General features: G+C 35.8%; 1 protein-coding gene across 2 annotated transcripts in view; it reads right to left on the bottom strand.

The window, feature by feature from the left end:
* The window catches only part of LOC136040668 (remodeling and spacing factor 1-like), a 106,795-nt gene that overhangs the window by 33,731 nt on the left and 49,221 nt on the right, over nucleotides 1-23,843 (bottom strand). Inside the window, exons 6-8 of one of the 2 annotated variants that reach the window (XM_065724962.1) lie at nucleotides 18,973-19,083; nucleotides 16,016-16,233; nucleotides 8,305-8,439 (exon numbers count right to left, since the gene is read on the bottom strand). In XM_065724962.1, coding sequence (XP_065581034.1) covers nucleotides 8,305-8,439; nucleotides 16,016-16,233; nucleotides 18,973-19,083 — 464 coding nt within the window. The remainder of the gene's footprint in view (nucleotides 1-8,304; nucleotides 8,440-16,015; nucleotides 16,234-18,972; nucleotides 19,084-23,843) is intronic. The other variant, XM_065724970.1, reaches the window with a different exon arrangement.

Here is a 23,843-nt window from a genome sequence, read left to right as displayed (position 1 = left end):
ATTCCTCGGCACGCTTTCTTTTCTTACTTTATCAACAGCAAGTTTTTTGGCATAGACTCTTTGAGCAGCTTCCTCGGCTGTTGCCATTGTAGGTTCTTCAGTCATTTTACAATTAAACATTTTTCCGTGAACGAATGTCTTAAATACTTTAATGACGTCATCGTCATAGCAAAAATGACGACAACTAACTTCATGACGTAAGTCGACACAGAAACATGATGTCACCTGACAGACAGACAGACACACAGACAGACAACTTATTTTTATATATATAGATAGATATAAATAAGTTGTTTGTTTGTGTGTTGACTGACGTCATGCATGTTTGTCGACTGACGTCATTATAAGGATTGAGCATTGTGCCGTCATGAAGTTGTTTGTCGATTTACGTCATGTTTGTCGACTGACGAAATTACAGGCCGGGACACCGGGACACAAATGACGACCGGGACACAGGGAATATAAATGACGACCGGGACACTCAAAGAGAAATTACAGACTGGAACACCGGGACACAAATAACGACCGGGACACAGGGAAATATAAATGACGACCGGGACACAGGGACACAACTACAACGAGGATGCCGGGGGGCACAGGGTGGATATATAAATGACGACGGGGACACAGGGAATGTTCGATTAGCAATCACCATCAACAAAGCTCAATGACGACCGGGACACAGGGAATATAAATGACGACCGGGACACTCAAAGAGAAATTACAGACTGGGACACCGGGACACAAATGACGACTGGGACAGAGGGAATATAAATGGACACAGGGAATATAAATGACGACTGGGACGCTCAAAGAGAAATTACAGACCGGGACACTGGGACACAAATGACGATCGGGACTCCGGGACACAGGGAATATTAATGACGACCGGGACACTCAAAGAGAAATTACAGACTGGGACACCGGGACACAAATGAGGGGAGATATATAAATGACGACGGGGACACAGGGAATGTTCGATTAGCAATCACATCAACAAAGCTCAAGGGCAATCATTAGAATAATGAGGTATCTGAATACGGATTGCTTTTCCCATGTGAACAATTATATGTTGCATGTTCAAGTGTCGGTAAACCCAACAATCTATTTATATGCACAGACAATGGGACAGCGAAGAATGTTGTATATTCGCAAGTTTTACGTAATTAAAACATATATATATATATATATATATATATATATATATATATATATATATATATATATATATATATATATATATATATATATATATATATATATATATATATATATATACATATCTGTCTTTATTCACAGGTGGGACACAGGGACAGAACTACAATGGCACGTAACGACTTACGCGCGGGGGGGGGGGGGCTTGGGGGCGCGAAGCGCCCCCACCAACTAGGTGTTGGGGTGGCGCTTCGTGCCACCCCAACAGCTAGTATGATAAAAGAAAGACATGGCAAATGATAAATGAAAGAATACGTCCTCATAGTCGTAAGAGTACTAGTGTACATTGCCTGGAAATAAATGGAGAAAAAATTACACAACCTAAAGATATTTTAAATGCTTTGGGAGATTATTTTAGTAATATTGGTTTTAGATTTGCATCGACTATGAGTGCACAGCTGAATTCCCCTATTATTCCAGGTAATGAGCAACATGCGGAAAAAATTTTTACTTTTTCTGAGATTGCGCCTCAGGAGATAAAAAAAAATTATTATGAAGCTTAAACAAAGTTTTTCTATGGATGAATTTGGATTTTGGATTTTTGGATGAATTTGGAATTTCGGCGCAAATTGTTAATCAGGTAGCGTCGAGCATTTCCCCTTTATTGGCGCATATTTTTAATCTATCGCTTACACATGGGATTTTTCCTGAGCTTTTAAAAAAAAGCAAATGTTATAGCATTACCTAAAGCCGGTAATCCAACTGATTATTAAGATTATAGAGGTATTTCTTTGCTTTCAGTTTATAGTAAAATTTTGGAAAAAATTGCAAATAGTCAACTACAAAAATATTTATTCGATAATAACATATTACACACTTCTTAATATGGATTTATAAAAGGAAAGTCAACTGAACTGGCAATTCATGAACTTTTATTGAATATAAATGACTCATTAGATGGTGATCAACATGCTTTGGCTATTTTCCTTGATGTCGCTAAAGCGTTTGACACTGTAAATCATTCTTTGCTTCTTATGAAACTTAAGTCTTATGGATTTTCATCACAAACTGTTAATTTTTTTGCATCTTATCTTTCTGGGAGACGACTAGAATGTACCGATAAATCCCGTGATCTTCGTTCAGATACTTTTCAGATTAATTATGGAATACCTCAGGGCTCTGTCCTTGGGCCTGTTTTATTTCTTCTTTTTATAAATGATTTACCGGATAGTTAGCCTCTTTGTAAAATTATTATGTTTGCTGATGATGGTGAGAGGAATTTTTTCCTCTCACCAGGACTTAGCAGTTCTTTTCCATAATCTTGAATGCACGTTACAAGGTGTATCTTTTTGGTACTCAAGGAATTTACTAGCTCTTAACGAGAAAAAATGCCAATATATGTTGTTTTCGCGAACTGGTTCGGTCATTTCAGATGGATTCTCTCTTTTGTTGAATGGTTTTGAATTAAAAAGGGTTGATCAGTTTAAATACCTTAGTGTTATTTTAGATGAAAATTTGTCGTTTCATAAACATGTGAAAAAACTATCGTTAAAAATTTCCCGAAATATTGGTATTCTATCACGCCTTCGTTATTTGCTTCCTAAAAATATTCTAAAAGCGATTTATTATTCTTTTGTCCATCCATATTTTCTTTATTGTATTTCTGTTTGGGCTTCTACTTTTCCATCTGTATTTAAAACTCTCCAAATACTCCAGAATAAAGCAGTGAGAATTCTTTTTAATGTTGAGCATGGATCTTCAGTTAGACACTTATATGGGAATTCAGGAATATATTCTTTGGATCAACTTCATACAATTTCTATTTCTAATATTTGTCGTGATTATTTATACAATAGTTTACCTTCAAATTTCTCTGGTATTTTTTCATCTAATTCCCAATTTCATAACTATCCAACCACTCATTGTTCAGATTTTTCATGTAAATTTCGTCCTAAGTCAAGAGCGGGTTTCAGCATCCGTCATACTGGGTCAAAAATTTGGAACTCAATTCCAATATCAATACGAGAATATAGCAATAAGCGAGAGCTTTTAAAATTATTTAAAAAAAACTTAACAAAGCAGTGATGAAAATAATTTTTTCCGAATTAATGAGCTTACTATTTATTAAAAAGTTGCAAAACATACTCGCAAAGTTGAAATTTGTCAAAATTATTGGGTGCGAGGAGTAAAGGTATGACGGATTTATATGTAAGTTATGACGGGTTTTCAAATATTTAATTAAATATCAAATGATTAGATCTTTTGTGTTTAATATGTTGCGGGGAATTATTTTTTGTGTGTGTATATTTATGCTGATGCTGTAGGCTTGTATTTACTTTCGAAGTGGAGTGGAACTTTGCTTACTGGAACTACGTCAGAATCTAAGCGTTTTTTGTTTAACACCAGAAAATATAACCCGTCTTTCCAAATGACGTCGTTTGGTGCCCAAATCGAAAATCAAGATCAATTTATGCCTACTTTCAAAGTAAAAGGGCAAATTTATCATAGAGCAGGGTCCCTTCTACCATTCTCAGGCAAGAATCATAAATTTTTACAATTGTACTTCATCAGTGATAGAAATTCTTAATTGAATGCACGTTGCGAAATTTCTCCCGTCGTTGAAAGGACTATCGTTTCCCAATTGCAACATCTTTTCCACGAAAATAATAATTTAGTGCGTCTGATCAAAACAGCAATCGATTTAATGCCTACTGACAAGCATAAAATTGTTATTTCCGCTGACAAACGCCTACTGGCCAACATGTGCGTAGATACAATGCTCCAACTATCGACGCAGTGGCAATCGTTATGGTCGGTGATCAGTTTTTACCTCGAGGTATTATTCTTCATAAGCGAAACGCTCAGTTGGTAAGAATTGCTGAAACTCATCGAAAAGAAAAAAGAAAAACTAAAAAAGAAGAAAAGAAAAAACTAAAAAAGAAAAAAACTAAACAAAAAAAGAAAAAAACTAAAAAAGAAAACAAATTAATAAAAAGAAGAAACTAAAAAAAAGAAAAACTGAAAAAGAAACTATATCTATATATATAAAAATAAGTTGTATGTATGCATTTTTGTTAGTGGGTTTGCATATGACGTCATTATAAGTATATAAGACTTTGTATATGACGTCATTATAAGATGACGCTACAGACCGGGACACCGGGACACTAATGACGACCAGGACAGAGGGAATATAAATGGTGACCGGGACACTCAAAGAGAAATTACAGACCGGGAAACTGGGACACAAATGACGACCGGGACACCGTGACACAGGGAACATAAATGACGACCGGGACACTCAAAGAGAAATTACAGACTGGGACACAGGGACACAAATGACGACCGGGACACAGGAAATATAAATGATGACCGGGACACAGGGACACAACTACAACGGGGACGCTGGGGGCACAGGGGGATATGTAAATTAGGCCAGGACACAGGGAATATTCGATTATCAATCACCATCAACAAAGCTCAAGGGCAATCATTAGAAAAATACGGTATAGATCTGAATACGGATTGTTCTTCCCATGGACAATTATATGTTGCATGTTCAAGAGTCGGTAAACCTGACAATCTATTTATATGCATAGACAATGGGAAAGCGATGAATATTGTATATTCGCAAGTTTTACGTAGTTAAAAACATATATATATATCTATCTATATTCACAGGTGGGACACAAGGACACAACTACAATGGCGCGTAACGACTTACGCGCGCGGGGGGCTTGGGGGGGGGGAGGTGCGAAGCACCCCACCAACTAGGTGTTGGTGTGCTAGTATATATATATATATATATATATATATATATATATATATATATATATATATATATATATATATATATATATATATATATATATATATATATATATATATATATATATATATATATATATATATATACCGCATTCAAAAAAGAATAGCCGTTGATCAGAGTAAGGATATTGACCGCTTAAATACCATAAATGCCAAAGCGTCGTTTCCACTTGAGTAAAAAAATTATATATTTTTAACAGCTATTTTGTCATAAGAAAACTAATTAAGTTTACAAGAGAGAAAAGACAACTACTTAGAACATGCACTTTAGTGGCTTTTGATCTAATTTTACTATATTTTCGAGGAAAATTTTCTCTTGTCACTACTCCTTTTGATTACATTTCTTTTAGAGTGCAGAAAAATAATATGTAAATAAAACTTTTAAAGCGAATTTTGTTTTTTTTCTGAAGGAATATGTTTAGCTTGCTTATGCAGTACTTAAATGAAAGCAAAACCTAAGACATATTCCTCTTTAGTCTTAAGTGCAAATGAAACCCCCATTTAGGGTGTTTGAGGAGGCGGTGGCCTTACTCTTCCTTGTGATAATTTGTTTTTCGTTTTAAGTTTACATTGGTTGTTCTTTTCAATTTCTACTCGTTATGGATTCCATCCATTGAAATTTGTAAGCCTTTTTAAGCTTGCTTATTATGCAACTTAATTTCTTCTTGCTTTAGGTTTCAATACCGTTCTTAGCTTTCCCTTAAAACATATCAAATTAGTTTGGTTAGTTTTTAATTAACTTTAATCTAAAAATGGCCTGTTTATTGGTTAACTTCAGTAACATTTGATGTTCTTTTTTAAGATTTTATACTCAAGACCTAAATGTTAAATTGCAACTTAAATTTAAAATAATATGTATATTCAATCAATATTTTGACCAGCCCTAGTTTTTTTTTGCCAGCTTTAGCCCTAATTTTAATTAATTTTTTTTTTCGAAGAATTTTGAAGATAGGTTTTCAATCATTTGGTTCTGAAATCTCTGATTTTTGGTATTTTTGGGACTGAAGCCATCTTTACCCACATTCTGGGCACATCCTTGAATTCAGACAAATTTTATACCAACATTTTATTGGAGGAATTATCTAATGTTGTGTTTTGCTGCAACTGTTAATGTTTTAAAACAAATTCACGACTGATCAATTTACCAAAATAGTTCTGTTTCGTTATTTTTTAACTAAGTTAAGCAAACCATAAGAAATAAATCCTGTTTTTCAAGGATACTTTCTTTGAATATAATCTGTGAATAATTTTAACAACGGAAATTACTTTCATGGAAATATTATATTCGGTTGTTTTGGTACAAATATGCAAACTAAATTATTACACTTACCTTCACCAGAATCACGTTCTATTTTAATATGAAATAAAATAAGTGCAGATAATACAGTCAAAAAACGGAGTTGCAGGGGGAGAGGGAGGGGACAAAACTAGGATCTAATGTATGTCTCCAGTCACAATAAAATAAGATCAAAAGGTGATGCAGTCAAAAGGATACACGAGCTATCGAGGGATAGTTTAGGATTAAGGTACGAGAAAGTAAAGCTACCTTGCCAACAGATAGTAGACTATGATTGAAAAATGAAAGCTGATACTTAAAATTTTAGTTTGAGAAGGATTTCTCGCCTGAGAATGGTACCCCTGTGGCATTTTGCCAAGGAAATGAACGAAAAGTCATAGGTGATGAGATTTGCTTGAAATTTAGCACATAAGTACACACACCAAAAGAAACTTTCCCTAGGGTTATTTTACAACTTTATAACCCAGGTATAAGCAGGCTTAAAAAAAACTCATAGTTCATTGAATGCCTGACTTTTCCAACTTTTATTTACTGTAAAAATTCAGTAGTGTAATATTTTTCCACGGAAGTCTGATGTCGTGTAGCTCTACGCTCTTAAATTTTAAGCAAATCTGGACACATTCATGCGGAAGGTGGGTGGGACTCAAAATTAGCATATATCTCTGAAAAACTGTTCCCTTGCCTCGTAAGTTTCAAGAGAAGAGGTAGAAGTATTTTCGTCCAAGGGTAGGAGAAGGGGTAACAGCTTTTTCCATTCCTTCTCATGCCCCTTTGGCCCACGGTACATGCCCCATGAAGTTTAAGCCAACAGGAAAAGAAAAGCCTGCGTGCTTTACTACTGAAAAATTGGCAGAGAGGGTTATAAAGGAGGGCTGAAGATCCACTTTGTGCTTCAAATTCTATTGGTTGAAAACAAGTGATATTTGTTCACTTTTCTGGAGCCTACTAAGTCAGTCCGCAGCTTGAGCTTAGCCCGTTTTGGCACCAAGTCACGAGTTAATTCGTTTTTACTCCGCGTCATTGTGATAGCAAATCTCAGATAGGTTAGTTTTACAAATACTTAGGGCTTAGCTCGTTTTTGCACCAAATAAATACCTAGTTTGCTGTTACACAGCCAGAGCTTTGCTCGTTTTAACAAAAATTCGAAACTTAAGATCATTTTTACACAGAGACACAAAAATTCCGAAGCTTTGAATCAGGTCGTTATCGCACCAAGTCAGGGCTTAGCTGGCTTGAGAGTGTATCAAGCATAAATTGGTTTTGCCCTGAATAAGGACTCGCATCGTTTTTCGATGAATCAGGACTCAACTAATTTTTGTACTGAGTCAGTCCAAGGCTTGCATTTTACACCACAGCAGGACTTGGTTCGTTTTGTAACAAGTAAGGACATGTCTCATTTTTACACTAAGTCCTGACTTACCTTGGTTTGGCACAGAATAAGGCGGTGGATTGGATTTTGCCTATTCTTGTGCTAAGATTTAGAATCCTTGCACAACTTCGGTCTATACAAGACCTAGCCAGTTTTCGTTTTTGTTAGAAAATTGGCTATAAAGAAAGGGAGGGAGGGGGTAGAGGGGTTTCTAACTAAATTCACGCCTCGTGTCTTATAGGTTTGAATTATTGAAATGATCTAGGTTTCAACTAGGTGTAACCTATCCACTTTCTTTACTAAACCTATTAACTGTATAATTTGGCACCCTCTCCCTAAGGGCTTCATAGATCATGTCCTCCCTTAAGATCCATTTTTTTCAGAACTTTCCATCATTCTGACGAATTAACCGTCTTGGAATAAATTTGAGACAGCCAATTTACATCCGATGTCACGGACAGTTACAGGGGGTGCCCGGGTGAAAAAATGAGCATTTGAGGGGGTTGTCTGCCTTCCTGTTATGTCCGACCCTAAATAGAGGCACAGGAATTTTTAATTTCCTACCCAAAGACAACGTGTCGACTCTAATAAAAGCAGTTTACCGAAAACCCAGCTACACTTACAAGAAAAATTAAGGATAATTCAAATTACAAACCTTTTTGTAGGCTTGACCCGAGATTCAAAAGCATTATATTTAGAATAAAATGACTGTTGCTTATGAGAACCGTCAGTAGCCAATTCTGTTCTTGAATTTATTTTTCGAGATAAAGGCAATTCTTTTGCTCGTTTCCTATAACAATAAAATTAAATAAAACATTAGATATCAGCTAACATGAGCCATCATATCAATATTATTTCACGTTAAATACGTTCACATCCTTTTAAAGAAGTTTTTCCAACTAATGCTGCATTTTCAATATCTAGTGGGAACTGGAAAATCCACATACATGTACCTCAACTCACCTCCTTCTGAGTTGACAAGGCGAAAAGACAAAAGCATTAGCAAATATCTCCCTCTGATTATCTGAAGAAGGTGACGAACAGGGGAGAGAACTTGAACAACAGCTTCGTTTGGCCCTATAAATCTGCCTAGAAAGGTCCCCTTAAGGGGATTATTCCGTCAAAACCATCTATTTATCCTTCAAGCAAAGATTTGACAAATCCATTAATGTTAAGGATTCAATGGTATCATTATAAATTGTAACAATCTCAGTGACCACTGATGCGCCCGGCGGCACGAAATGTGCTATAGTGAAAAAGAAAGAGAAATTAGACACCACATTTAAGGTCCAACATTGTTATTCAGCGGCCAATCTCTATCAATTGGAAATGAAAATATTTATTCAACTCAATAGCAAAACATTATTCTCCTTCGAATCTACTTAGGGATGCCTAGTTTACACAAATAAAGTCGAAGAAAAATCCGAATGTTAATCCAGATCAGAAGAAAAGGTTGGCGAGAGCATCAAAGTTTATGTAGACCCCTTTAATTGACTAGACAATGATTTTTCAAAGTGATATTTTTTGTTTTGGTATTCTTAGTCAGTTTTTTAAGTTTTCGTGTCTTTTCCAATGATCTTTATTTTGTCATGTTCTTATTTATTGACTCCAAAGTTCGAATTCAACCCTTTGGTAACTTGTGATAGCAATTTTTGTAACAAGTACCTCTTCTATCATACAAAATAGAGCGACAAAGACCAGACACAGATTGCTTTTTTCATTTGTGAACTTCAAAATTTTAATCACACTAAAACTGAACAACAAAAAATCCATAAATCCCAGAATACAATAGATTTATTAACAGCACTTCGTACAGAAAACAGGTGTGCAACTCGTTTGAACAGTAAAAAGCATATACAGTCGATTTTCGATAACTCAAACCTCAGTATCTCGAATTATTTTCAATCCCGTGCATGAGTAAAAAAAAAAAAAACACGCATTACTCGAAACAAATTTTGGTTAGATTGTACCCCTGTCAGTCGAAGTGACTCGAAAATTCCCTCTATAACTCGAAATTCAGTAGACAAGTCTCTATTTAATTTTCACTTTACCTCCACAAGTCTTAGTTTACTTCTGCATCTCGAAGTTTTTCAAGGAACCTCTGTTAGTCGAAACCCCAGTAACTAGGTTGTAACCTGTAAACTTTGATATCTTTTAATTTTTTTAACATATTTTTTTTATCATATTCTTTTAATTTGCTGGTATCGTATTTCCTAGCAAACTAAATTTATTATTGACATTTCAAAGTCAGGTCTTGATATGTCAATTGTATAATGCACTAATAAAGTTATTCTTAACTTTGTAGTGGCTGTAGGGAGTAAATTTAGTGATTTTGTACCTCTATGACTCGAATTTTCATTTGGCTTATTTCTAAAGCTCGTTACCTTTATAAGTCGAATTTTATATAGAACCCGAACTATGGATAAGTTGAACCCTGCGTAATTCGAGGAAAAATCAAGGTCCCGTGAATTTCAAGTTAGCGAGAGTCAACTATATTTTACTTTACTATTTAATACAGTGGATAAAATTCTCCGAGGAACACTAGACGGTGGATACACAGCCTTGACCACACATTTTAGGTTCAGAGTAAGTAAAGAGCAGTACTAAGGGACTTGCATGAAATACTAGTAATTAGTCAATGCCATTATGAAAAAACTATCATGTCCCTTAAAATTGACGACACTAGTCCTGCAACTACTAGTCAACTACTAGTTGACAACGTTTTGAATATTCTACCTTCAAAATGTTAGTCAAATAACTTCATTTGAAAGACCAACAAAGACCTCCTTTTTCAAAAATAACACATAGATATGATATCACACATCCTTACATGCGAAAATGTCATTTTTATGACCCTTTGTATTTTTTCATTTGAAATAGAAGTTAGGTGGGTTGCTCAGGAATGATATACTTCTTTTGTACTTTTTCCTTTTTGTTTTTCAACGTTCAATTTGACAGAGGTTTTACAACAAAAGTAAAGAGCTATATTAAAACCAAAGACGAGCCGAAATAAAGTCATTTAACAGTTCAGACCCGGAATTACTAACAATAAATATACAAAGCCAAAAACGAACAGAAATAATAAATTATCAAGTGAAACTTGTCACTGTTTCATTTGAGCTTTTTTATATCTTCCATAATTAAGGCTTTTTATGTACGGAAAACTTGAAGCTTATCATTAAACAAAAACGCTAGAAGAAAGTTGAAGCGTTTATTAAATGTGGCTTTTATTCTTGATTCATGTAATGAAAATATACATTCTCCCTGGGACTGTGTGGGTGACGCTGACCCAAGAGACAAGATTGTTAGACCAGTCAACGGTTCTGGACAAACTGATAACCTCGGAATTTTGGTGAATATCATGGGATTACAGGCTCAGGTAGAAGAAAATGTCACAAAAGGGAGGTTTATTACGCTGAATCACTTTCACCCTGAAAAAAGCTCAGAACTTAGATTTTTCGATCGGGCGAATCCCCTCACAAGTTTCTATAACCACTCTACTCAATACAAGGTGAGTAGGAAAAAATTTTGGAGGCAACCCTCCCTTTTGGAGGCAACCCATATCTATTCCTATTTATCCTTCTACGGTGGAGTCCCCTTACTCCAAGAGTAAAGAGCAAAAGTATTAAGCCTCATACTCCTCTTTCCCACTATAACATGTTTGATGCTTTCATCACAGAGAACGGCCCCCGAAAGTTGCGAGCTAATCATATAACTAACAATCAAGCCTTCTTTTTTTCGTTATGAAACTTATGCGTAAATAATTGTCAATATGCATTATTTATGGCCCATGTCCAGGGGCTGTAGGGATCAAGTCATAGTCGGAGACATATTTTGACTTTTAAACGATTTTGAATAAACTGGCTATCTCATAATAATGACCTAATGTTTTGGGAAAATGCAGAGGGGTAGGGCACGTAGGAAATCAGGACAAAGGAGGGGGGTTGTTTGCCCTCTAATTGCTTTTGACTTTTTTTAAAGAGATTCTAGAACTATTGATTTCCTATCGAATGAGCTCCCTTCAAAGTAATTACGATCATCCCTTCCATAAGTAGTGGCTGGGGAGGATGAAGGATAATAATACAATAAAGGCATATGGCTCTTTACCATGTTTAAACTGCAAGCTCCTGAGCTTCAAGTAAATAGTGTGAAGGTGTAAAGGTTCGTTCCCAAACTTCCTGATAGGATCATTTTAACTGGTGCTAGCATATTGAATTACGGTTTTCTTCGAAATGAACAGCATATGTATATCACTGCTCTTAATCATCGAAGGGTGGAACTCAAAAACAGAAATGTCCACTACAACCTTAACCCTACGAACTTCTGCATGATTTGTGAGACCCAGAAGGTGCCAGACATATCCGCCCCACGGAAAATCTCCCCCACTCCAGAAAATTCTCTCATATATAAAACTGAACAGCTAAAGGGAATAGAGAGGCAAATAAAAAAAATGGAAAAAAGAAGAGATTCTGGAACATTTTACCTATAATCCAAAATATAGGTAGAATATATGGTGTAAAATATGCTATAGTATTCATTTTTATTTCTTCTAATTATATTCTTCGTATTTTGGGGATTGAGTTACCAGACTAGGGTAAGATAAAAGTTAAAGAAAGTAATTTGAAAATATAAATTAGTGGCAACTGTAGAAGGATTGATTACAACCCATCTGAGCCTATTAACAATTAAATTTCTGCAGAAGATATCAAGGGATGAATCCTTATAATAAGCCACATTATTTTAGCAGCGTTAATCCAAAGTTCATGGCCCACGAGTCACGTCAGTGAGAAGGAGACTAAATTCTCGTCATCAACACTATCATCATGAGACAGAATGAGGATTCAGCTAAAGATGAAAGTCAAAACCAAAAACTTCATGAGTTCTTCAAATTCAATTGAGATCTGCCAAGATAAATTTGGGTTATTTTTAGAGCACTAGACAATGAATATGGACCATGAATACAAGCACCTTTGGAGAAAGAATGCGCTAATTTAGGACTTTCCTTTCAGTTTTATTCATGAATGGAAGTTTTCTAAGGTTTATAATTTGATTGAAGATATCTTTAACGACAGGCTCTAACCTATTGTCCAATCTGCTTCTATCAAACAGTTCGTGGTAACGAACTGTAGTAAGGAGCGACCCGGCTCAATAGTAACCAAAACTCTAAAAAATGGAATTTTGATACCAATAGCTACATCAAAAGAATCGCATTTTAATGCTGGTTTTAAATATATAAGTTTCATCAAGTTTAGTCTTACCCATCAAAAGTTACGAGCCTGAGAAAATTTGCGTTATTTTAGAAAATAGGGGGAAACGCCCCCTAAAAGTCATAGAATCTTAACGAAAATCACACCATCAGATTCAGCGTATCAGATAACCCTACTGTAGAAGTTTCAAGCTCCTATCTACAAAAATGTGGAATTTTGCATTTTTTGCCAGAAGGCAGATCACGGATGCGTGTTTATTTGTTTTTTTGTTTTTTTTTTGTTTTTTTTTTTTCCAGGGGTGATCGTATCGACCCAGTTGTCCTAGAATGTTGCAAGAGGGCTCATTCTAACGGAAATGAAAAGTTCTAGTGCCCTTTTTAAGTGACCAAAAAAATTGGAGGGCACCTAGGCCCCCTCCCACGCTAATTATTTTCCCAAAGTCAACGGATCAAAATTCTGAGATAGCCATTTTATTCAGCGTAGTCGAAAAACCTTATAACTATGTCTTTGGGGACGACTTACTCCCCCACAGTCCCAGTGGGAGGGGCAACAAGTTACAAACTTTGACCAATGCTTACATATAGTAATGGTTATTGGGAAGTATACAGGCGTTTTCAGGAGGATTTTTTTGGTTTGGGGGAGGGGTTGAGAAGAGGGGGATATGCTGAGGGAACTTTCCTTCGAGAATTTGTAATGAGAGAAGAAAATTTCCATGAAGGGAGAGCAGGATTTACTAGCATTATTAAAAAAAAAACAATTAAAAAATAAAAGTGAAAAAGCTTTTTCAGCTGGAAGTAATGAACAGCAATAAAACTGAAAACAAACAGAAATTATTACCCATATGAGGGGCTCACCTCCTTCTAATACCTCGCTCTTTACGCTAAAGTATTTTCGGTAATTTCAACTACTTATTCTACGGCTTTTGTGATTCAGGGGGTCATTCTTAATGAATTGGGATAAAATTTAAGCTTTAGTGTAAAGAGCGAGGTACTGACGATGGGGCGAATCCCCTCATGTATGTAATAAAAACATGAGAATACAAAAGTTCTTTACGTAAGCTAATTTATAAGTTACGTAAATCTTTTACCAATAAAAAGATTCGTAAAAAATTAAAAGTTCTAGTTGCCTTTTTAATTAACCAAAAAATCGGGGGGCAACTAGGCTTCGTCCCCCGCTCTTTTTTTCTCAAAATCATTCGATCAAAATTATGAGAAAGCTATTGAGCCAAAAAAAAAAAATGCAAATTTCGTTTTGATCATTCCTCTGCGGAGAGCCAAAATCAAAACATGCATTGATTCAAAAACGTTCAGAAATTAAATAAAAAAAACAAGTTTTTTCAACTGAAAGTAAGGAGTGACATCAAAACTTAAAACGCACAGAAATTACTTCGTATATGAAAGAGGCTGCTTCCTCATCAACGCCCCGCTCTTTACGCTAAAGTTTTTTACTGTTTTAGAAAGAAGAATTGAGAGAAAGAGTCAAACTTTAGCGTAAAGAGCGGGGCGTTGATGAGGAAGCAGCCTCTTTCATATACGAAGTAATTTCTGTGCGTTTTAAGTTTTGATGTCACTCCTTACTTTCAGTTGAAAAAACTTGTTTTTTTTATTTAATTCAATGATATAACTGCCTTAAAACAACAGAAGAAAAAGCAAATAAAACAACGCTGTTTAACCTGGTAGAGAATATCGTCACATAGATTACTAAAGTAAAAGATAACATTTTTTAATGATTTTATATCTCATGCGTCATCTCTCTTGGAAAAAAAGGCTGTAGAATAGAATTTGTAGAGAAAATGTAACCAGACTAGCACGGAGAGAGAAATATCTACTTCGGTACTTTAAAAAAAAGCAATAGTCATTTTAAGTCACTGTATAAATACTTGCATGCATGAGAGAGGGAAGACCATGATATCTATGTCTTTGGGGATGACTTACTCCCCCACAGTCTCTGGGGAAGGGGCTGCAAGTTACACACTTACCAGTGTTACATACAGTAATGGTTATTGGGAAGTGTACAGACGTTTTCAGGGGATTTTTTTTAGTTTGGGGGTGGGATTGAGGGGAGGGGGCTATGTGGGAGGATCTTTCCTTGGAGGAATATGTCACGGGGGAAGAGAAATTCAATGAAAAGGCGCGGGATTTTCTAGCATTACTATAAAAAAAAACAATGAAAAAATAAACATGAAAAAGTTTTTTCAATTGAAAGTAAGGAGTAGCATTAAACTTAAAACGAACAGAGATTATTACGCATATGAGGGGTTCTAAAAATACTTTATCATAAAGAGCGAGGCACTTAGGAGGAGATAAATACCTCGCTCTTTATGCTAAAGTATTTTTAGTTAATTTCAACTATTTATTCTACGGCCTTTCTGATTCAGGGGTCATTCTTAAAGAATTGGGACAAAACTTAAGATTTAGTGTAAAGAGCGAGGTATAGACGAGGGGACAAACCCCCTCCTATGAATAATAAAAAAATAGAAATATAAAAGTTTGTTACGTAAGTTAATTCTTAAGTTACGTAATTTTATACTAATAAAAATGTTCGTTAAAAATTAAAATTTCTAGTTGCCTTTTTAAGTAACCGAAAAATTGGAGGGCAACTAGGCTTCCTTCCCCACCCCTTTTTTCTCAAAATCGTCTGATCAAAACTAAGAGAAAGTCATTTAGCCAAAAAAAGAATTAATATGCAAATTTCATTTTAATAATTTACGTGCGGAGAGTCAAAATCAAACATGCATTAATTCAAAAACGTTTAGAAATGAAAAAAAAAACTAGTTTTTTAACTGAAAGTAAGGAGCGACATTAAAACTTAAAACGAACAAAAATTAATCCGTATATGAAATGGGTAGTCACCTCCGCAATCCCTCGCTCTTTACGCTAAGGTTTGACTCTTTGCCACAATTCTACTTTTTAAAACAATTAAAAGCTTTAGCGTAAAGAGCGAGGGATTGCGGAGGTGACAACCCATTTCATATACTGAGTAATTTTTGTTCGTTTTAAGTTTTAATGTCGCTCCTTACTTTCAGTTAAGAAATCTAGTTTTTTTTTTTTATTTAATTACTCCTAGTAGCGAATTAGCAAAGCAAAGTTTCGTCTTTAGTATTTAAAACAAAAATTCTTGTATTCTGCTATGTCTACTTTTAAAAGAAAATAAACTTACAGTCTCTGTCTTTCTTTTTCTTCAAACAATGTTGGTATTTCGGGTAAAAAATCTTCTTTTAAAATTCTGTGGAGAATTTTATCTTCCTTCACTGAAGAGCTACCCAGCTTTTTGGTCAGTTTACTCCAATCTACTTCTTCGTAACATATTATATGCCATCGGCTATGGAATTTTTTCTTTTTCGAGTTCCCTTTCCGCTTTTTATCGGGGGGTGACGGCTACAACAATAAATAGTTTATAAAAATCAAGAAAAAAAACAAGGGTTCGCAAATTTTGATGATTCCGAACATAAATGGATGCCTAATATGGCCTAAGATCTGTTGGACCAAAATTTTTTCAATTGGATTTTATATACAGACGTTGAATTCGATACTGATTGTCTTGTAATTCTGCCCAACTGAATTCAGGACATTTGATTGTTCAAGTAGTTGTTCTTGCAACAACACACCATTTTCAACATTCGTGGATTTGCGTTTTTCGGGTAGTCCTCTAGGTGTATTTAAATTTTATACTCTTGATTTGACAGCGTCTTATATTATATATACCAAGAAACCGAGCTTCACTCGATCCCTGGTACCTGGTACGGGTCAGGTGACACTCGTCACATATCAAACAGTTGGTGGTAACGAACTATAAGTAAGGAGGGATGCGGCTCAATAGTAACCAAACTCCAATAAACAGAGCATTGATAAAAATAGACAAATAAAAAGAATCAAATTTTGATGCCTATTCAAAATTACGAGCCGAAGAAAACTTGGGAGGGTCTTTCCATGGAGGAATTTTTCATGGGAGAAGGGAATTTTTCCTGGAGGGGAGCCGGATTTCCCAGCACTATGTAAAAAACGGTCAAAAATTAAATTAAAAACAAAAGTTTCTACAGCTGAAAGTAAGGAGCAACATTAAAACTTAAAACGAATAGAAATTCGTTTTCAAATAGAAAAAGGTGAAACAAACCCAAAAGATCAATTGATCTTAATGAAAATCACTCCATCTGGTTCAGCATACCAGAGAACCCTACTGTAGAAGTTTCAAGCTCCTATGTACAAAAATGTGGAGTTTTGAAAGTTTTGCCAGAAGACAGATCAAGAATGCGTGTTTATTTTTTCCCCAGGGTGATCATACCGAACCAGTGATCGTAGAAGATCAGGAGAGGACTCATTTGATCAGAAATCAAAAGTTCTAGTTCCCATTTTAAGTGAACAAAAACGTTGGAGAGCAGTTAACCCCTTTCCACACGCTCAATTTTTCCTCCAAGTAACCCGATCGAGATTTTGAGATAGCCATTTTGCTCAGCTTAGTCGAAAAATCTAATAACTATGTCTTGAGCACGAAAACAAATTTACTTTATTTTCAAAAAAAAATCGAAAAGTCTCTAAAATGATTCTGAATCGAAATTAAAAGTACACCACTGAAATAGCCATAGTCAAAAACCCATAACCAGAGGAACAGTACAAATGCATCTTATTTATCTTTTTTCTCTCTACTCTTTTTCTCCGCCAAACACTAGAGGTCAATCGATGCTCGTAGAGACACGATTGAGGGCTTTTTCGAGAAACTTTGTTTACAATTTACAATTCGTAACAAATTGAGAACAATTACCCCAGTTTAAAGTGTTTTTTAAACTTCTGCTGTGCCACGTACCAAAGCTGTCGTTCTTTTAGTTAACTGATCCATTCAAGTTTTGGAGTCAAAATCACATCCCGGAGCTCCCAGCATGTGCACTCGATTATCTCATGGTCCCTGCCACGAGTGTACCCAGTGAGCAGGCATTTGGTGTGGCTGGCTATCTTTTCGTAAATAATATACGAATACAACTGAAAGAACCATTGAAACAAGAATATCTCTAAGCGACAAGTTCAATATTCGAACTTGTTACTTAGGAAGAAGTTAGAACTTCAAAACTGGTTGGGTAAAAAATGTATTGATCCTAGCGTAGAATGGAAGTTAGAAGTGGACACAGTACAGTTTGTTTTCCATTTTATTCGAAACTGTTGCGCTTTTGAATTTGATAGAAAAGTTTGTTTATATTATCTTGCACCCCATTATTCAACATCTTGAGGAGGCAGGAACGAAAATGTGCGGTGCCCAGGTCCTCTAATAGGTTTTAGCATCACCTGTGTAGTCGGGGTTGTTTCCTACGCGCATGGGGCCGATTAAAAGAGATGGTTAGTAAATTTAGGGTGGTTTCACGTCGGTTTCTTTACGCTAGGAGGAGAATTGCAGCGAGTAATTTAACCAAGTATAGGTGACAGGGTGCAACATCCTAAAAAAGAGGAAGATAAGCGAAAACAAAAACAGCTGTTCTTTCTATAAAAACAGCTGTAATCTGTTTTTCCACAAAAAAGAACAGAAAGAAGAAATAGATAACCTGTTTTTGTTCCTGTTCTTTTTTTTTCATCTGTTTTTTTTTTCCATTTCTGTTTTTCTAAAAAACGGAAATGGTGCCGATATTTACTTTAAACTGCAGATTTCATTGTGCTTCATTTCTGTTTTTTAACTCTTGATTTTTCCTTCCCATATTAAATACATCAATTTAAAACTAGTTACAGAGATGACATTATTTCTTTCTATATATTTTTATTTTACTTGATCAACAGTCTACAAGTAAAAATTAACCTGGCATAGAATACGATAACTTGGAAGAAAGCACAAGACTTTATTTTCTAATGGAATATCAGCACCAGAAGATCTGTCAGTAGAAAGCTGGGAGCCTAGATATGTATAAAGGTTGAATTTCTCCAGCTGAACTTGACTAACAGTTAGTCACACATGGGTTTACCATACAGAAAAATTTAGGTAGATTAGGGAAAAGCCTCTTTAGGCACCAGCCCCCCCCCCTCTCACCGAGCCTAAACATGAGGTGCACTTCATCTCCCTAACGCTCCATGCAAGTTTAAACTTGGCTCTCTCATTTTGCCTATGGACGATCGACCACACATATCAGCTTATAGACATACCTCGTCATCCGGGTCTTCCTTGTATAGCCTCGTGCCATAGAAATACCAATATGCAGCACCAAGACTATCATAACCAAGGGGCTCCACTCGGAGGCTATCTGCTTCCAGGTTCTAACGGAAAAAATTAGATGTTATTGACATATTTCTTTCACTTATTAATGGGTCTTAAAAAACCATCTTCTTTCACATTAATTAGATCTCTAGAAAACAGTAATATTCTCCTTACCCCCAGTCGAAGGCGCTATACTACATGACAAAGAGGGGGTCAAATCATATCATTAAAATTCTAACAAGTATTACAAAATAACAGCTAAAAATCAAATTATAAAAGAAGACGAACACACAAAGTAAAAAAATAAAGAAAATACAAATGAAGTTGAATAAATACTATAGTGAAGTACTGACAAAACACAACTTATATTTACCGACATTCAGAATTATCATTAGTCAAACCTTTAGGGTGGGTGTGGTTAAACCTTTTCGGTATTTCGGTAAAAGCCAGTATGGCTGCGGTTAAACCAGGGAGCTATGGGCCATGCAGTTTTTTTTTACCGACTAGCCTATTAAATGGAAGAGGAGCGTCCCCCATCCCTATCGTATCTCATGCCTTTGTTGACATCCACATAAATTGTGGATTTCTTCTCCTCATTTAATTATGTGCAATAACTCTCAGTCTCTCTGCTGCTTTTTTTCTTCAGGGACCAGAATTTCTAACTGGTTTTCAATTATTGTTAACTTCTCCTTCTTACTCGAAGCTTGGTGTCATCCTTCTGAGGGAAACGGCATGCTCGGCTTGTAGAAAATCAAGTAGTGATCTAACATCTTTTAATTTATATGGGACTATTTTTACACTATTAGGGATAATTTCATAATTATGATATAAATCGTTGATTGTCGGAAATTTAACGTCCTTATTATGCATGTGCTTTGTTTGAGCTGGTGGCTTCTTTTCTCTCTCCTTTTTTGTAATAGACTTGATACGAAAATGTTTTGAGGATTAAGATTTCCAGTGAATCTAATAAAACAAATTCTAAATTTGTGCAAACAAAGCTAGATTTTAACTTGATGATTAAATGTTTCCTTTGGCACTTTAAGTATTATTTAAAGAAAAATACAAATTACCAGTCTATGCAGCAACAGCAAACCCATTTACAGGTAAACATTTACTTAGAAAGAAGCCTATCATAAGTTTAAAGGCGGTATTTCTTATTCCATGGTTGTACCGAAATAAAACTTAAATCTACAAAGAAAATTCATCAGCAAATAAAATAAGCCTTTGAAATTACATCAAAATAGATTTCTTAAGCTACTTTTCACACAAACTTGGAAATTGAACAATAATCAAGGAGGCACACTCGTGCCTCTATAAAGAGGCGACACACGACAATGTTAAGCGATCTTCGGTTCCAGTGGTCGCAGACGGATGGGGAGGGATGCATTTCGTAGCCCGAGCTCCAACTAAGAAACCTGCAAAATTTCATCCCCCTCCAACTTTTTCTTCATGGGGAAAATATGGCCGAAAGTTTCGACCTGTCAACCCAAGCCCCCCTTTAACGTTGTCCGATCGGGCTGAAACAGGCTGTACAGGTTTTTTGTTTTTTTGCTAACCCCCAGCTCTTGGCTTCGGAAAGGCCCTCTTTTAATTAACAAAAAATTGAAATGAATGAATAATGGAATAACTTCGAAAAATGTTAAACACAAGAGGACAGGAGAACCATTGCGCCGAAACTAGTAATTAGTAACAATGAAGTCCCCCCACAAAAAAAAAACAACCTGTACAAAAGTCTTTAAAAGCTGGGGGTTTGGGGGCGGCAGCCCCCAACTGCCTCTTCTAATTCCTGTACGTTTTAAGGTTCGACTTTGGGACGCAGCCTCTTTAACTCTTTAAGAAAACGAAGTTTTTTTCATATTATTCTTGTTATAAAGGCGGCAAGAAGCCGCAAAAACCCAACATAATAAGCTAAAAGTAAAAAATACACTAATAGATTATACTGACCAGTATTATTTTATTCAATGATAATTATAACCTAAAATTGGTCTTAATACATTGTCAAAACCGTTCTAGAACATCAGATGTTCGATTGATACAGATTCTGTATCAATCACTTTTCAAGCATACAACTTAAAGTAAATGAAATGCCTGTGCTATGAAATTTTTGGTATAAAAAAGTGGGTTTGATAAACTAGCGAATTCGAGCATACCATTGGAATCCGTATTCTTTAAATGGAGTTTGTTTCGTTCAATGCAGCTATTTCAATTATTTCATTGAATCTTCTTCGACAAAGCTTTTTGCATAGTGATTCCGAAACATTGTTCTATACTACCGACAATCAAATGAAGTTATCTTTTGCAAAGTTTATTATAACCATTCTAAATATTTGTGACGTATTATAATATACTATCTTTATAAGCGAGCAATAATTGTGTATTTATGTATTCATTTATTTTGTCTCGAAAACATCTCCATATTTTTCGGGGATATTGGTCTCCAAGGATTTTCTGGCCAAAAAACGATCCTTACCGGTCAGAAGTTTGAGAAAACTTGTCAAAAGCCTCAATTTTGAAAAAAATATTTATGTAAGTGACGTCATGTTTCTGAATACATTCGAAAAGCATACATCTATCTATCTATATATATACTAGCTGTTGGGGTGGCGCCTCGCGCCACCCCAACACCTAGTTGGTGGGGCGCTTCGCCCCCCCCCCCAAGCCCCCCCGCGCGCGTAAGTCGTTACGCGCCATATTAGTTACGCGCCATTGTAGTTGTGTCCCACCTGTGAATATAGATAGATTTATATATGTGTTTCAAACTACGTAAAAATTGCGAATATACAACATTCTTGGCTTTCCCATTGTCTGTGCATATACAAAGCCGTATGTACTAATAATGACGTCATATGCAAACGCTCTTTTTACAAACAAACAAACATGCATACACACAACTCGTTTTTATATAGATAGATAGATAGATAGATGCAATACAAATTAACTGCGTGAAACTTGCGAATATACAACATTCTTCGCTGTCCAATTGTCGCTACATATAAATAGATTGTCAGGTTTACCGACCCTCGAACATGCAACGTACAATTTTCCATGGGAAAAACAATCAGTATTAAGATCTATACCACATTTTTCTAATGATTGACCTTGAGCTTTGTTAATGGTGATTGCAAATGCTAATCGAATTGGGAATTGCAATCTTTTAAATTGAAAAGGCAGATCCGTTGGAATCATGGGAATGCGAGGAATAAGAACAGCCTCACCCTCAAAAGGCCCTGTCAAGATTGTGGCCTCTATTAGGTTTTCCATTGTTTTTTTTACGGCAAGTCGAGTGCCATTGCAAAGCTTTGGTGGGTTTATATTTCTTAAAAGTATTATTGGTACGCCTATTTTTAGTTGTAGCACGTGTGGTGGAAACCCTGAAAGATCTATGGAATTTAAAAATTCAGATGGATAATTAACCGCTTCATTTGGTTCCAAAACTGTGTCGACTGACTTGTAAAGGACTGCCTGGTCTCGAATCTTGGTCAAAACAATATTGTTGATTTCGTGGACGTCTATATTTTTGGGTGCGAGAATCGCTCTTTCACTTAGCCATTTATTATTTTTATAATTTTTTAGAATATTCGGAAATACTTTTTCAATCAATTCATTTTTGGACGTCACTAAATTACAGAAATCAGCAGGTAGTTGTATACGTCCTGAAATTGAGTCTACTGGGAGCTTTCCGTTTCCAATCGCCAGCAATTGATCTGAAAATGTTTGACCAGAGTCATCGTTTGCAATCGGACACGCATATTTGTAGTTAATTTTAATATTTTTACGTGTGCCCATAAATTAGAATTTTTCAGGCAAGCATTCATTTCGTCTGCAGGAGTTGATCTAGGTATTATAGGTAATGTTTGCCTGAAATCTCCCGCAAGCAATATTAATGTGCTGCCAAAGGGATTCGACTTCCCTCTCAAATCTTTCAAGCATTGATCCAGAGCCTCGAGCGATTTTTTGTGTGCCATTGTGCACTCATCCCAAATAATAAGTTTGCATTGCTGCAATACTTTACCCATCCCAGATGATTTGGAAATATTGCACGTGGGAGTTTCTGTAGAATGCACACAAATGTTTTACCAGTACCTCCTGGTGCATCCAAAAAGAAAATTTCTCCAACGTTGTTATCGACACAATGCAATTGGGAAACGATTGTCCTTTCAACGTTGGGAGAAATTTCGCAACGTGCATTCAATTCAGAATTTCTATCACTGATGAAGTACAATTGTAAAAATTTATGATTCTCGCCTGAGAATGGTAGAAGGGACCCTGCTCTATGATAAATTTGCCCTTTTACTTTGAAAGTAGACATAAATTGATCTGGATTTTCGATTTGGGCTCCAAACGACGTCATTTGGAAACATGAGTTGTATTTTCTGATTTGTGACAAAAAACGCTTAGATTCTGACGTAGTTCCAGTAAGGAAAGTCTTCAATGGCTCTGGTGGTGCAGCCAATAGAGGAAGTTTAACTTTTCCTGAGGCGCAACACATTCCCATTGTTTCACCATTGAATTTCAAGGCCTTGCAATAGGGACAAATTTTAGACATTGTCCCGATTTGAACACATCTACTCAAGCTATAATCATCGACTGGGTTGTACCTGAATGCCAGGCGATAACTTTCAGGTTGCTCTGATTCCTCGGCACGCTTTCTTTTCTTACTTTCTCTATCAGCAGCAAGCCTGATTTCTTGCTGTTCTTGTGATTCCTCGGCACGCTTTCTTTTCTTACTTTCTCTATCAGCAGCAAGCCTGATTTCTTGCTGTTCTTGTAATTCCTCGGCACGCCTTCTTTTTTCACTTTCTCTTTTAGCAGCAAGTCT

This window comes from Artemia franciscana, chromosome 2 (assembly GCF_032884065.1).
Source record: "Artemia franciscana chromosome 2, ASM3288406v1, whole genome shotgun sequence".
In the NCBI taxonomy this organism is placed as follows: domain Eukaryota; kingdom Metazoa; phylum Arthropoda; class Branchiopoda; order Anostraca; family Artemiidae; genus Artemia; species Artemia franciscana.
Note: the sequence above shows the minus strand (reverse complement) of the source record. Positions and strands in the feature narration are given on the sequence as shown.